Source organism: Zonotrichia albicollis, chromosome Z (assembly GCF_047830755.1).
Source record: "Zonotrichia albicollis isolate bZonAlb1 chromosome Z, bZonAlb1.hap1, whole genome shotgun sequence".
NCBI classification, from domain to species: Eukaryota; Metazoa; Chordata; class Aves; order Passeriformes; family Passerellidae; genus Zonotrichia; species Zonotrichia albicollis.
Window position 1 is genome coordinate 82001031 of NC_133860.1, and position 14953 is coordinate 82015983.

Sequence of the window (14953 nt, forward strand, 5' to 3'; positions counted from 1 at the left end):
GCTAGAAAAGATGAAGAATTATTTATGACAACACTATTCCATCTCATAACTGAAACAGGTAAACACCTTTGTTCTCCATAAAATGCACTTCTGTTTATGAATCTAAAACTACATTTAAGGTCTCAAAGACCCAAGGTTTCATGTAGGCTTTAATCTGAGCATTTCTGGAAAGCTTGCTCTGGAGGAACACTTCATATGAGGCTGTTCTGCAGGAAGTGTTAGCGGTGTTATTGCTAGCAGTGAGATAACAAATGAGGGGAATGTGGCTATGGATTCTGTCCAGGAGCATCATGTAGGGGTCTTCCTAAAGTCACTCTGTCTTCTCATCCCTCTTCTCATCTCCTGCCTGCAATAATGTAGATAAGACGGATGCAGTTGGGTGTTTTTTTATCTTTTTGCCCATTTTATAGCTCCTGCAAAGTGAATATGCTAGCATTTGATCATAAATTGTAATAGGAAGACGAACACCTTCCATTGGAGCTGTCCCAGTCCCTGCTGTGCTGTTACACTCACACATTACAATTCTGAATTTAATCTTCTTTTTTTTTTCCCTATGGTTCTAAGGTTTGTAAACCGTGCTGAGGAGTTACTGATGGCCTTTGTTTTGTGGAGCCCTTTGGACTTGTTTGTGAAAAACAAGCTCCTGCATTAACTCACAGCTACCATTGCGGCTGCACACACACCATGCAAATTTGCAAGTCTGCTTCTGAATTGCCTCTGAAAATGGTGCACTGTACAATCAACAGGAACTCCTGAAATTACTTTGTTCATATTACCGCTTTCTCTTAGAGGAAAAGGCCTCCTCGTTTATTTTCTTTGCAATATGGATTTTTTCCAGGTTCCAGTAAAATCTAGATTGGGTATGTCTTCCTTGGTGTAGACAACAATTTAGCATCCCCAAACAGATTGGAGTGAATCATTGGAGTCCAGAGCATTAGTGAAAATTGTTTAATAGATAATCGCTCCTGCAGGACCAGTGCTGAGAGCAGTGAGCACAGCACCCTGGTCCCTTTTTCCTCTCCTGTGGAGAAAAGGCCATGACTCTGTAACCTGCTGTGACCATCAGAGTGCTCTGTGTAATCATGGAGTTGGGAGGACTTTGGTGGTTGAAACAAATAAGATTAGAAGGAATTTCAGGGATTTCTTACACTAAAGGAGTTGATTTTATTCCCCAGCTCTCAGTCATACACTGCTCTAGAGGGTATCTGCCTCAAGTGATTTTATTTGACTTGTTTTGGCTACATGGATGAATTCAACATGCAGTTGTGTACCCAGCAGGGGACCTGAGGTGGTGTTTCTTGCCACAGTCCCTGAATTCACATAAATTGAGCTGACTCCATGCCTGTTCTCTCCTTGTGCTTTCCTCCACACCAGCACAGTGACTTTGCACCCCATATGTGGCATAATCCAGTTCTTGTAGAGCCAGATTTAAATACATTGGTGTCTAACTACTGGCTTCATTTTACACACAGTTTTACCTGAGCAGCTCCATGTTCATCACTCATTCCAGTCCCAGAAATCCTCCTCATTGACATGCAAAGGCCATCAGAGCAGATTCCACAGCCTGCAGGTGTCAAGCAGAACCTTATCTGAGTTTCATAATGTTGTTTGTGCCATAAGGTTTTAGGGCATGGGGTGTGCTCGGACTGCAGCCAAATCCCTGGCATATCCTGGGTGAGCCAGATCCCTCACTGGTAGCCACTGGATGCAGGAGACCCCTCTGAGGTTCTGTTAAATGCAGGCCCTTGAGCAGAGGTTGAGTGTCACGTCTGAATCCATTGCTCCTAAAATAAATTTAAGTGGTAGATGTTAAAATGGTAAAACTGATCCTTCCTTCCTTCCTTCCTTCCTTCCTTCCTTCCGCCACTTCCGCCACTTCCTTCCGCCACTTCCGCCACTTCCGCCACTTCCGCCACTTCCGCCACTTCCTTTCCTTCCGCCACTTCCTTCCATTCCTTCCATTCCTCCTTTCTTTTCTCTCTTTCTTTCTCCCTTTCTCTCTTTCCCTCTGTAAGTAGATTCCTCAGATGTCTATGCCTGCGTCTTCTTCTTGCAAGGCCTTTACCATGCCTTGTTACTTAAATTACTGAGATAAATCTCTCAAAACACTATTGATCTTCTTTCATCCTTGCTTTTTTCCAGTTCATCTAGGTAATGATAAGGGATCCTTAAGAAGTGAATCCATTACCCTTTTAAAAAAGATATATTATTCTTTTGTTCCTATCCTGGTGACTTTCACCTCTTTGTTTTAAAACAGCATCACAGATGTAATTAAAATGTATAATTTTATGTCCTGGATCCTAATCCACAAAGCAGAGCTTCCTGAGCTGTTTCTCCCTCACCCTGGCACAGAAAAACACATTTGAAAAAGCTTTTAGTATTAAAGGATGCAGTTCACATTTCTTCAGATCTTCCTACTAAGGTATATTAAATAGGAAAAAGTTTGGACCCTGCTTTGTTACAGCCGTTGCTAAAGTTGCAGTATTTTCAATTTCTGCTGAGGTCGAACTTGAAAAATTTAAATCATATTAAAGAACCCAAAGATACAAAGGGAAAATTAATTCCTGATGTATCCGTATTCACTGAAAAGCATGGTGTTAGCCCAGGAGGGATTTCCATATTAGCAAGCCATGGGCATTTGAAAGCATTTTTTTTTTCCTACTTCCTTGGGATTTTTCTGCAAACGTTGACAGGATGTGTAGAGCTTGGAAAACAAGGCAGCCTGGTTTTACTTCTTATGTTGCATCAAGTTCAATACTGCTTAAAAATAAAGCTCAGTTTGTGGCTCAAAGGATGGACACTGATCAAGAAAGCCTCTAAAAGGAAAGATTCTGCAAATGGGAATAGGACATCCAGTGGTTAGTGCCATGGTTTCATTAGAAATTATCCTTTGAAAGTAAACAGGGAAATAAAATCCCCATAAATTCTCATCCAAAACCCCAAAGATTATTACCTGGAAATAGAAAAATTGGTAATTAAGCTGAAAAAAATATTATTATCTGCATCAATGGATCAAACAAAATTTGTTTAGTGTTGCATTATACCTTCCTTTTCCCATGCAGTGAAATGTGAAGATGCTACCAGTCAGCAAATAATCAATGTCTGGTTTCTGTTTTCCTGTGCTTTCTAATTTAGTTTTGCAGATGGTATTCACTTCATTATTAGCAATTTTGTAAATACATGGAAAATTGGTTTACTTGCCTGTTAATTAATATTCTGAAATTCCACATAGAAAATGAACTACTCATAAGAGACTTACGTAAATCTTTAACTGGATGCTATTCCATGTTACCTACATTTTTAATGTAGTTATGGGACTAATGGTAGTCTCTGGAGCTGTCCTTTTACAAATATAACATATTTATTTTATTATGTTTTCCCCTCTGAGGGACCAGGAACTGGGGAAAAGAAGTTTTCCAAGGCTGAAAAAAGTAATGAATCTCTTCTAATTTATACCTGTCTGAATTCCTGTTGTGAGTCCATTCTCCCCGGTGGAATTGCACACCTTCCTGAGTTTTCTTGGTATTTGTGGGGAAGATCCTGTAAAAAATCTGGTGGTTTTATAGGAGGCTTCTCCTCTCTCAATGGGTCTAAACCTTGAAAACACACATTGTTAATCCAAAGGTTGTGGGTGTTTAATAATTTCTTATAGGGAGAACTATGGTAAAATTACACCAAAAGCCAACTATTCCAAAAAAGTAGCTGAGAAATAGCTCAGAGAAAAAGACTCATAAAAAAAAAAAAAAAACCAAAAACCAAAAAAAAAAAAAAAAAAAAAAAAAAAAAACCAAACAGAAGAAACCACAGAATTCTACAGTTTGGACAAAGAAACCAGAGGCTTCCTATTGTGCACACAGAGAGATCTTAGAACACCAAAGCCTGATCAGCTTACATCCTTCACAGAGGTTAGATTTTATTACCAAGGGGGAGAAAGTCCTCAGGCCACAATGCAAACAATAAACCAATTAAGGTATTTGGACAGCAGATCTGCGTCTGAGTCCTCCCACACCTGTGCTGGGACTGCTGCTCCAAACAGTGGGGACTGCCCTGGCTCAGCTCCAGCCACTGGGGAGCAAAGATAAAACTCATTTTTGAGGAGACAGGTGCTAATGTAGCGTAAAGTATTATTTACCCTGCCCCAGTTGTTTGCTCTGCAGTACCTCCACTCATCTCTTTGCACGGCACATCTGCCTGCACCTTCACAAGGCTCTTTGCTGAGCTTCATTTGGTGCAAAAGTCACAGATTTCAGCTGACAGGGAGGGAGTGCAGCTGCCACAGACTGAGTCTGACACTCTTGGGTTTGAGTATCACACCCTGAGTTGTTTCCATGCCACAGGGGAGTAAAGGAGGCAGAATTAAGGCTGCTGGAGTGATGCTGAATTTGTTCGCTCTGAGCATATCTTCGTTTTTTACTTCAAGGAGTTTTGTTCAGCTCAGAAAAAGCACACGAGGAGTGTTCACATCCACTGATTGATATTTTGGTATTGACTGCTTTAGGATTAGCATTTCAGCCTTCATCACTAGGTATATGAATTTTTAGTGAGAGTCAAGAAAAAGCCTCATTTCTTTGCCGTCAGAACTTCCATGTAGTTTTAGTTTCACATGGAAGTTTTACTTGGTGCTGAGGGCCTTTTGTATGGTATTGCAAATTGGCTTCTAACAGAAGAGAAGATATAGCTTTTGGTAAATTATCACACTGTTTCATTTCCCTTTCAGGCAGAAAATATGTAGGAGTAACCCTATATGCCAAAATTAAGCAATATCCCAGTTGTATTCTGTATATCCATAATATATGTGCACATATACAGGAAATAAGCATAGTCCAAGTTTTTGGTTCAATTTTTTCATTCAATTGCTTTATACATTTGCACATGAAATTCATGAAAGATCAAAAGAATTAATGCAAATATAAAAACAGTCATTTAAATGTTACAGCTATGGTTTTTTTCTCTCATTTAGGAAAAAAAAAAAAAAGGTGAATTAAAGGAATCAAGGGTTGTTTCCGTCAGATTAACAGTGTGCTGTTATTTCAGATAAACCTGCAGAAGAAGATGCGAGTCACTGGAGTTATAACCCAAGGTGCCAAGAGGATTGGAAGTCCAGAATACGTGAAATCTTACAAAATTGCCTACAGTAATGATGGGAAGTCATGGACAATGTACAAAGTAAAAGGCACGAAGGAAGACATGGTAAGATAGAGTCATCTGTTACTGAAAGCATCTCATGGTTTAGCAGCTTTTAGAAGTATGAGATGTCTTGGGTATTTAAGCCTAATTGCCTGGCAGTATGATATAGGTTTCACTGTTATTATTTTTCTGTGTGAGAAAAAAAAATCAACAAATTTGCATCTCTCTGTGCTAAGAATTTCTTATACTTTAATTGATGGTTGCATAAATACTATTTCCCCAAGCTAGAATAATCCTGTTTATTACACTTAACTGATTTTCATATTAATTAGTTTACCAGTAATTACTCATTGCTCTGTTTTCAATTTCGTTTTATTGCATTGGCAGATTAGCTTTAACCCTTGGAAACACAGAGCCCATTCATCAATGCTAATCTCTGTGCTGCACAAACAGTATCATCCAGCGGGGTGTGTGTGTTTACAGTTTATAGTTACCACTTTTTTTTGATGGAGCTGTGCACACAGAGCAGGAAAAAAACCTTTTACTGTGTAAGTTTGCATAGAAGGCAAAATGCGCTGCATTAGATGTAATTTCTCTGTTAGGAAATTAAGATTTTGTGTGAAGAGGAGCATAATGAAGGGCAGAAACACAGCACAGGGATGTCTGGTTAGAGGGAGGGGTGAATAGAAAAGTGCTGGTGGGTTTAACTCATCCCCTCTGTGATCAGTGGGAGGGTTACAGTGCACTTCAGTGGGAGCTGGATCAAGTTCTTGAACCAGGGGGGGAAAAAATGAACATCAATCAGAGCAAATAATTGCAGGCTTAATTGAACTGCAACTATTTCATGCATTAATCAAGAAAAGAAGGCATAATTTAGTTGCATGAGGAGCTTCAATTTCTGAGAGGGACAGGACAGAGACCTTGGTTTGGCCCACGTGACAAACCCATCACAAAATGGCACAGCAGGACATTCTGCTGGGAAAACTTGTGTCATGCATGGGCAGCACTAAACCAGCTGCAATTTGGGGAAAACCTCTCACAGACAGAACAATTCGGGTGCTTTTGAGACACAGGAACTCGCTGGGACTCCAGGGATCCTCCTGACACGTTTTATTTTGCTGTTGCAAACGTCATTTCCCCGCAGGTGTTCCGTGGGAACGTGGACAACAACACCCCGTACGCCAACTCCTTCACGCCGCCCATCAAGGCGCAGTACGTCCGGCTGTACCCCCAGGTGTGCAGGAGGCACTGCACCCTCAGGATGGAGCTGCTTGGCTGCGAGCTCACAGGTGGGATCCCCACAGCCCCCAGCCCTCCGTCCCCTCCAGCTGCTCCCAACAACTCGTGCTTTGTCCCCCCTGCGAGATGCACCTGGCCAGCCTGAGTTTGTCCAGTTGCTTTCATCCTCTTTATCTAATTTTAAAAAAAATCACAGAATCACCAGGTTGGAAGAGACTTTCAAGATCATGGAGTCCAACCCAGCCCCAACCCCTCAACTGAACCCTGGCATCAGTGTCACATCCAGGCTTTGTTAAACACACCCAGGGATGGCGACTCCACCACCTCCCCGGGCAGCCATTCCAGAACTTTATCACTCTTTCTGTAAAACACTTTTCCTTGATATCCAGCCTATATTTCCCTTGGTGCAGCTTGAGACTCTACCCTGTGGTTCTGTCAGCGCTGCCTGGAGAAAGAGCCCAGCCCCACCTGAGCACAACCACATTCCAGGGAGTTGTACAGAGTGATGAGGGCACCCCTGAGTCTCCTTTTCTACAGGCTGAGCGCCCCCAGCTCCCTCAGTTTGTGTTCCCAGCCCCTCTCCAGCCTCATTGCCAATGCTCCAATGTCCCAAAGTCCTTCCTAAATTTGGGAGCCCAGAACTGGACACTCAAGGTGTGCCCTCAGCAGTGCAACACTTGGCTCAGCTGAGTGATGATGGCCACTTGCAGGGCACAGGAATGTGTCCCAATAAGGCTGTGTGGTGTTAACCCATTAACACTCCATAATTTTTTTCCTGTGTGGGTTTAATGTCCAGTTGATCACAGGAATCACAGAACCAATGAGGCTGGAGAAGAGCTCTGAGATCATCAGGTCCAGCCTGTGAGCGATCCCCACCTTGCAACACAGCCCAGAGCACAGAGTGCCACATCCAGTCCTTGGATACCTCTAGGGATGGTCATTTAGCAATTTAAACATGTATTGATGGCTAGGTGGACTCAAAATGTACCACCCTGAGCAGACTACAAGGCAGGGAGCCTCACCCAAGGCCTGAAAATTGTTCCTGAGCCCCAGAGCTGCCGGGGACCCTTGGTAGCCACAATTGTCACACCTGATTTTGGGAAATTCCTCCTGTGGCTGTGAGGTGACACCACCCCTGCGCTCTGTGACATCCTCAGAGGGATAAGCCTGCTTCCCATGGTGTCAAGGACCAGTCCAATAAGACACAACTTGGTTGGGCTGCTTTAATCAAGATTTCAGTTTGGATTTGTTTTCTGGGTTTAGCAGAAGCAGGGATAGCATCTTGTAGCAAAAAGTAAATGAAAAAGCGGACCCAATATAAACCTTCCCTCAGATTCTTATTAAAGCTCTGAAATGTAAAGCCTGACCTCTAGCCACCTTCTGCAAGAACTGTGTTCCTTTACAAATTCAAAAAAGCATGTAATGTTTTATCCTTTTCCAAGAGATAAACCTTTTTACTGGTGTGAGCACCGCACTGATTCATTTAGGAGTGATTTTTGTGTGGCTGCCTCTTTACTAACAATAGTCATCCAGTTCATGGGTGATACATCAAAACAGCTGGAGTTAAACAATTCTCAGTCAAAACCAGATTCAGAAATGAAAAGTTAATGCATTAATCTTGGTGTAGCCCTTTTCCAATATAGATAGGTTTAAGAGTAAATAGAAAATCCTGTCTAGGTGCTTTGTTCTATTAGATTTTTTTTTATGTCTTCCACTTCTGGAACCACAATTTAGAGTAAGTTCTTGCCAGAATGACTAGGAATTGTTTTGCTCAAAGAACTGTAAAAGCTAGTGAAGTGAATTAATTTCAGTGGTCTCCTAACAATGTCAAGGTCATCATCTCTTAAAACTGTGGACAGCTGAGGCTCAGCAGAGCAATTTCAGCCTTACTGAAGGAAAGGTGTAATTACATAGACTAATTCTCTCTTAATTCCAGGTGGTCTGCCTTGGGTGGAAAGGCAATTTGAGGGGTCTGCCTTCTCTAACATGGCCTGGTGAGAGGGAAGAGAGTGAGTGATAAACAGAGGGAGACTTGTAGCATTGGATCATCATAAAAGCTAACTCCTTAGGACAAACTTCAGCAAAATGTTCAAAGCAATCTGCTTTAGTCTCATAAATAGCTGTACTTACAGGACCCACAGTCAGGATCAATGCTAGTGGAGCCAACCATCAATAAATTAGGCATTAATTTTCATGGCCCTGTGTTCCTGCCTTGCTTGTGTTTTGCACATCTCTGTGTCCTGCCCTCCCTTCCCTCCACAGAGTATTGATGTGAGGGGAGAAGCAGATCACAGCTACTGCTTATTAGAATGCCTCTGTTCATTGGGCTGTTATTAATGGCAGCATCAAGCTGTTGTTTTTAACAGCAGATCCAGTGCTCACACAACAATGTCGCTCACTCATGGAATTCACTCTTGCACTCCAGCATCTGCCTCCCTGCAAGCAGCCCCTGCTCACGGTCATGTTTGTTGGTTCCTGTGCACAATTCAGCCAGTTCTTGGTGTCTGGGGTTTCTCAGTTTCTGCAGAGAGATGTTGGTCCCTAGAACCTGCACACCCCCATGGGACTCACTCAGAGAAAGCTCCTGAGTGTGTAATTGTCATCTCCTTCAGGTATGCTGTTCCCTGGTAGCTATTTCTTTATCCTAATGATGCCTTGTGAAGACTGAGCTAGAGCAGAGGCCAGACAGAATTACAGAATAAAGCAGGGATTTATCCAAAGGATCTCCTCAATGGATGCACCTTGGGCAGCACCAGAGCCCAGCCAGGGCTGCACCCAAGATGAACCAAAATGGCACCAAAATGCACGAGCAGGCACGGGCTCTGTCCCTGGGATCAGTTCTGCTCCATTTGCACCTTGCAGTTCATTGTCCCATTCCAGCTTTAGCCCAGGCAGTCCCACCCTGCTTGTTTTTCTCTCTCCAGCCCACGGGGTTTGTGCTCCTGGGCTGAGATTGGGATCATTTGTTCCCCAGCTGGAGCAGGAATTGTTTTGTGTCCCTGCTCTGTGCAGAGAACTCACCATGCCCTAAAATGAAGCCCAGACCCACACACTAAAGCAGCACAGAATCTGAAAAATATCAAAGTTAAAACCTGAGGCATCACTAACAGTCCCTCTAGGCACTATTCACACAAAGCTGACACACAGGGGGACTTTATCAAACCTACAGTTAAAGATAGGTTCCCCTTTCCTCATTTGTCCTCAGAACTGTGTAATCTGGAAAGGAATTCTATATTTGTTATTTATAGGCCAGGTTGGATGGAGCTTTAAAGCATTAAGGTTTAATGAAAAGTGTCCCTGCCCATGGCAAAGGAGTTGGAAATAGATTTGCAGCTAGATGATCTTAAGGTCCCTATCAACCCAAACCATTCTATGATTCAAGAATATGATGAAAATTTTTTCAATATCTTAATTTTTAGAAACAAAAAATATCACAGTATAAATCAAAACAAAATTACCTTTGCCCTCAAATAATTGACATACATTGCTTTTGCCAACACTGCACAAATTTTTGTCCAAGACAAGATTCTTGCAGACTGTTGCATGCAGATCCATTTGTGGGTTTGCCTTTGCTACATTGGATATTGAATATTTCCTTTGAGGGTTTGAGTTTTTCAAAGGAAGAAGTAGATGAGGGTTATAGTATGGATGCAGACTGAAGAGTAAAAGATTCTTCCCTCTGAAGAGTCAAGAGAGGAAAGCCTTTGTGTTTATTCCTCCAATTTTGAGGTGCTAATCCCCACTCTTTGTCATTATTTCTGTTCTCCATCCAGCTAGACCAAATAGGACCTGCAAACTTATACCTGGTTATATTTAAACATACAGAGGTATCAGGTATAATTTATCACAGATGGAGGCATCCAAAGCACCTCAAACATTCCAGCCTGAGATGCTCCACTGGGTGTAGCCGAGTGTCTGCATCAGCTATCTCCAACTTCAACAGATTTCAAAAAAGAAAAATGGGAATTGAATCTTCTCACAGGGACATTGAAAAGCAATTTTAAAGGCACAGTGAAGTGAAGAAGAGATGTTTCAGGGAGGCATAAGCATCGTTATAAACACACACCTGTGAGGGTGACACAAAGCCGTGTGCTGGTTTGATGACCCTGCAGGGTTATGTCTCTGTCATCCAAACAGCCACGATCTCCTGTGGCAGGGGCTGGGAAGCTGCTGCTCTCTGTGACACGGCACCAAGACATCCTGACACCTGCGTGCACCACGTTTGCCTCTTCAGATTCTCACTGTTCTTCTCACTTTCTCCCGTTGCCTTTAACAACTGTCTTCCCACCCCCTTTGGGGCCACGGAGAAGGCAGGCGAGTGTAAAATCCCATTAATTCATGCACGCATGCACAGGCACACAGGCACGCACAGCTGTTGCTTCATAAATCAATAATAATACCCAGAAAAGATAGAACTGGTTTTTGATGGATTGGGCCAGCACTGAGTCACAGCTTTGACAGCCCATGGTTTTGTGATAGGAGCCTCCTTAGCATTCCTTGGATGAAACATTCTTGCTGACAGTCCTTGTGATCCTGGAGTGATACTTCAGAATTTAATAATGAGCAAAGTCCCTCTCCAAAGCAACAGATTAGTCTCTCTTATTCCTATTACCAATTGCTTCCTCCCACTCCCAGGAAAATTGTTTTGTTGTGTTTTTGAATGAGTCCATTCCACAGACAAAGCTGTGCCATTTCTATTTGTGCACTGAGAATCAGTTATGTAAGATTGGGGATTTTTTTTCAAAAGTTAACTCTATTTTCTTTTGGCTTTCCATTTGTTTGTTTGGGTTTTGTTTTTTGTTTTTTTCGGTTTTTTTTAAATTTAACATGAAGTATGTCAATATTCAAATTTTAAATACAGGAGATGCTGCATTAAAGATCATGTTGTTAAAAATATAACTGCCTATATGCAGGTTTTTGACTGCTGAGTCAGGAAGTAAATGAGAAAACAGATTATTTTTTTGTGTTGCCATCTCCATCTTTTCCATCTTTCACTTTACCCCAATTATCAAGTGTCACTCTACCCCTGCAGCCATACATCCACCTTTCCTGTCTTCTTAGCAGCCTTCTCTCTCTCAGCCTTTCTTTTTCTGATTTCTTTGTTAAATCTTAGAACCATGCAGTTCATCTGCCTTCTCTGGTTTCCAATCCTGTTGTTTCAGTGCTGCCTCATCTTGTTTCCTCCGTCTTCTGCATCCAAATGTACCTTCCACATTCCCAGCACACAGCAGCAAGGCAGAGGAGCACAGAGCCACTTATCAGTTTTTATTTTTATCTTTTTTTTCACGCAGAACAGAGAAGGGAGAAGCCCAAAATCTATCTTTTCTATGGCAAAATAACTCAATAGTGTGGGATGTCCACAAACAAATAAGCCATTAACTATCGATTTCTCCTAAGTGATATCCTCCTACTATCCTCCCTCCACAACTGTTTTTCTGTGGGCTCTCCCTCCTTCAGTGGGATTTTGGGCTTTCTGGATTTTTACCTAGATGTCAAATAATTCAGAAGTGTAAAAGAACTCAGTGCTTTTTAACGTTTTACTGCAGCAGTGGTTTTTAAGAAAAAAATAATGTTTGTTCAGTAAGCAAACACATGGTGGATGTGAGGTGGCATAAAAGCATAAGGAAAATCAAACAGAAGAGGGGAAACAATATTTTCCTGTGGGAGAGGAAAATAAAAATAAGATAAGCACAGACAAAAGTCATCTTTTCATTTTGTTTCGCTTCATAAATTTATGCCAGGATAAAATATGTTGAATTCTCTATCTTGATTTTGACTCACCCAAGCAATTGTTGAAACAAAGTGCCTGGAATTGACTATTTTTCATTTATCTGTTTTCGAGTGTCTTCAACAATAGCCTTGATTACATCTTTTTCTTCAAGTATTGCAGGTTTTCTCTGCCATAACAAAAAAACCTAAACCCCTGACAGAGATAAGCAGGTAGCACCACTGATCTTGCCCTGCTGTTCCAGGTTGCTCTGAGCCCCTGGGGATGAAATCAGGACACATCCAGGATTTCCAGATCACTGCCTCCAGCGTTTTCCGTACCCTCAACATGGACATGTTCGCCTGGGAGCCCAGGAAAGCCCGGCTGGACAAGCAAGGCAAAGTCAATGCCTGGACCTCTGGCCACAATGACCAGTCACAGTGGCTGCAGGTAAATTTTCACGTGGATTTTCCCACTTCTTTGTCTTCTTTGTGTTTCAGGCATGGGGGCAGTTCTCTGGTTCAGTTTTATGTTCAAATTCTTCTTTTTCTGGCTGTAACCCTCCCAACTCTGCCACGAGCTCTGAAAGCCCAACATATCTTCATGTTTTTGTTGTCACAGCTGCAGGAAAATATACTAGGGGATGCTTCTACAAGCCCCAGTTTTCCTTTGTTAATGAACAAAAATGGCGGTTGCAGATCTGATTCACTGAATTCCCCTAATTTGTTGAGAGAGATGAGTTTATTTTCCTCCCCTCTGCCTTTCCAAGGCTCCCTGGAAAAGCATATTTGCTTTCAGCTCTGTGCACCTTAGCGAATCCCGCGCGTAGAAATTATCTTTGTCTAATTGAGGCTGCCCAAAATTACCTTCTGGAGCCAGCAAGACTGATTCAGCCCCTGAATCCATTATAAACCTGTGCACAGGGGTTGTTTTCAGCCCAGGAGTGATTCATACAACTCACTAATGTGAGGGATTTCAATAAATCACCAGTGTGGGAGCTTGTTTGACCAGCCACTGGCACATTTACATTTTTTGAACTGTTGAAAATAGCAGTGTTTTCAGTCAGCTGCCACTTTGCAGTGCAACTCTCCGTGGGAAGCCTCAATAGCACCAGACATGGCTACTAACCCCCTGCAATCTCTCCACATATAAATTATGACATATTAGCCTTTTTTGCCTACAGCTGCTAAGCAAGTTAGGAATATGATTACTGGTTTTTTTCTCCCAAGTTTATACACTTTCCATAAAAGGAAGGAGAAATTGCCCTATCTATTTAACTTTGGAATAGCTGAAGATCCTAGAATCTGCTGAAATTCTTTTAGAGCAGCATGTTGGAAGAGCAGTTGGTAACTTCTGGAGAGGATGAACATTTTACTGCTGTGCTTTATGGTGGAGAAGCAGATGAAAATGTTTTTCCACAGGAAAGAGAGGTGGTTGCATCATATTTTAGCCCATCAGTCAAACCACGGGTGTGCAGAGGCTCCACAGAAATTTCCTATTGTGTGTTCTTGCTCCTGTGGTTGACAGTGTATTTTTAATTAACTACAGATGGCCCTACAAAGGGCTGCATAGTTAATCCTTATATTTTCAAACTTTTCAGGCTGTTGTAGTATTTCCATATTTGAATTTACCTGAACCTGCAAATTTAATCTTATCACTTGCACTATCTCTTCAAGTCTTTGAACTATAAGAAATAATTTCTATTGTCCGGTCAAAAAGAAACTTGTGAAGAAATATTCATCTTAATGAATCTTTAGTTAGCTTTTCATATGGCTATGTATTGAGTTCAACAATTCCAGGGAATATTAACAATCTACCTTTTCCTGAAAATCATTATGCATAATGATATTTCCTCAAAAAAGGAACCTAACATTTCATGTTTGAGAAAAAAAAAGTAAAAAAAAAGAAAAGAAAAAAATCCAGCAAACTAAACCCCAAAATACATTAAATCCACTTGTTTCTTCAGTGTTTAAGGTGGTCATTACCTTCTGCTACAGTCTGGTTATTCTGAATTCAGGCCGTGACTTGAGACAGTCTCATATGCTACCAGTGTAGGTAATGATTCTATAAGAGAGACATGTCTATCATTTGAATTCATCTGTTCATTCTTGTTCTCCCTGCTGGTAGCTCTCTGTGGGTATTTTTGGTGGTTTTTCTTTTCCTTAAAACGCAGAGTATTATATTGAAGCCTTACAACACATTGACTGAAAGGTTTATCATCCTGCTGCTGCTTCCACGGAGTTTAGTCAAAACACATTTGTAAGGAAAAGAGCGTGAATGTGCCTGCATGCCCTACTCCCTCAGCCATTCCACAAAGAATTAAGCCCAAAAAAGATCATTCCATGGTACCCTGAAACGGGCTTAAAGCCAGACATTTAGCCCAGACTTCTGGATTTTGCTGAAGAGGCTGGCTTACCAATATCATATTTACCATGTCAGCTTTCCATGCCTTTTGAATGTTCTCCACAGGCCTTTCTTGCTTTATATTTTGCACCTTTTTTTCATGTTTTGCACTTTTGTACTTTATATTTTGCACTTTTTGCTTTATATTTTGCACTGATTTTCACGAGAAAGCCTGAAAAGCTGGGGGCAAAGCCTGCTGTTTGCCTTTTAGGATCATTGTTGGGGTGTGTGGATGGCTTGAACAGATCTGATCTGACTAAATGTCATTGTTGGGGTATCCTTGCCTGAACACCATGGCTACCAACAGTTTAAAAGCTGGTGTGCTGACATCCATCTCAGAGCACCTGCTGTGATGATGCTTGCTGAGAGGTGATGTTTGAATCATGCATCAAATTGCACTTTTGGATGAACTCTGGAGATACATTCTCCTCTCTCAGGAGCTGGAACTGTTTTACTCAGTTTTCTCTCAGAAAAGAT

General features: G+C 41.7%; 1 protein-coding gene across 2 annotated transcripts in view; it reads left to right on the forward strand.

Moving 5' to 3' along the window:
* EDIL3 (EGF like repeats and discoidin domains 3) overlaps positions 1–14953 on the forward strand; it is a 237723-nt gene that overhangs the window by 173886 nt on the left and 48884 nt on the right. For both annotated transcript variants that reach the window (XM_074533230.1, XM_074533231.1), the window contains 3 exons: positions 5035–5190; positions 6272–6416; positions 12339–12523. In XM_074533230.1, coding sequence (XP_074389331.1) covers positions 5035–5190; positions 6272–6416; positions 12339–12523 — 486 coding nt within the window. The remainder of the gene's footprint in view (positions 1–5034; positions 5191–6271; positions 6417–12338; positions 12524–14953) is intronic.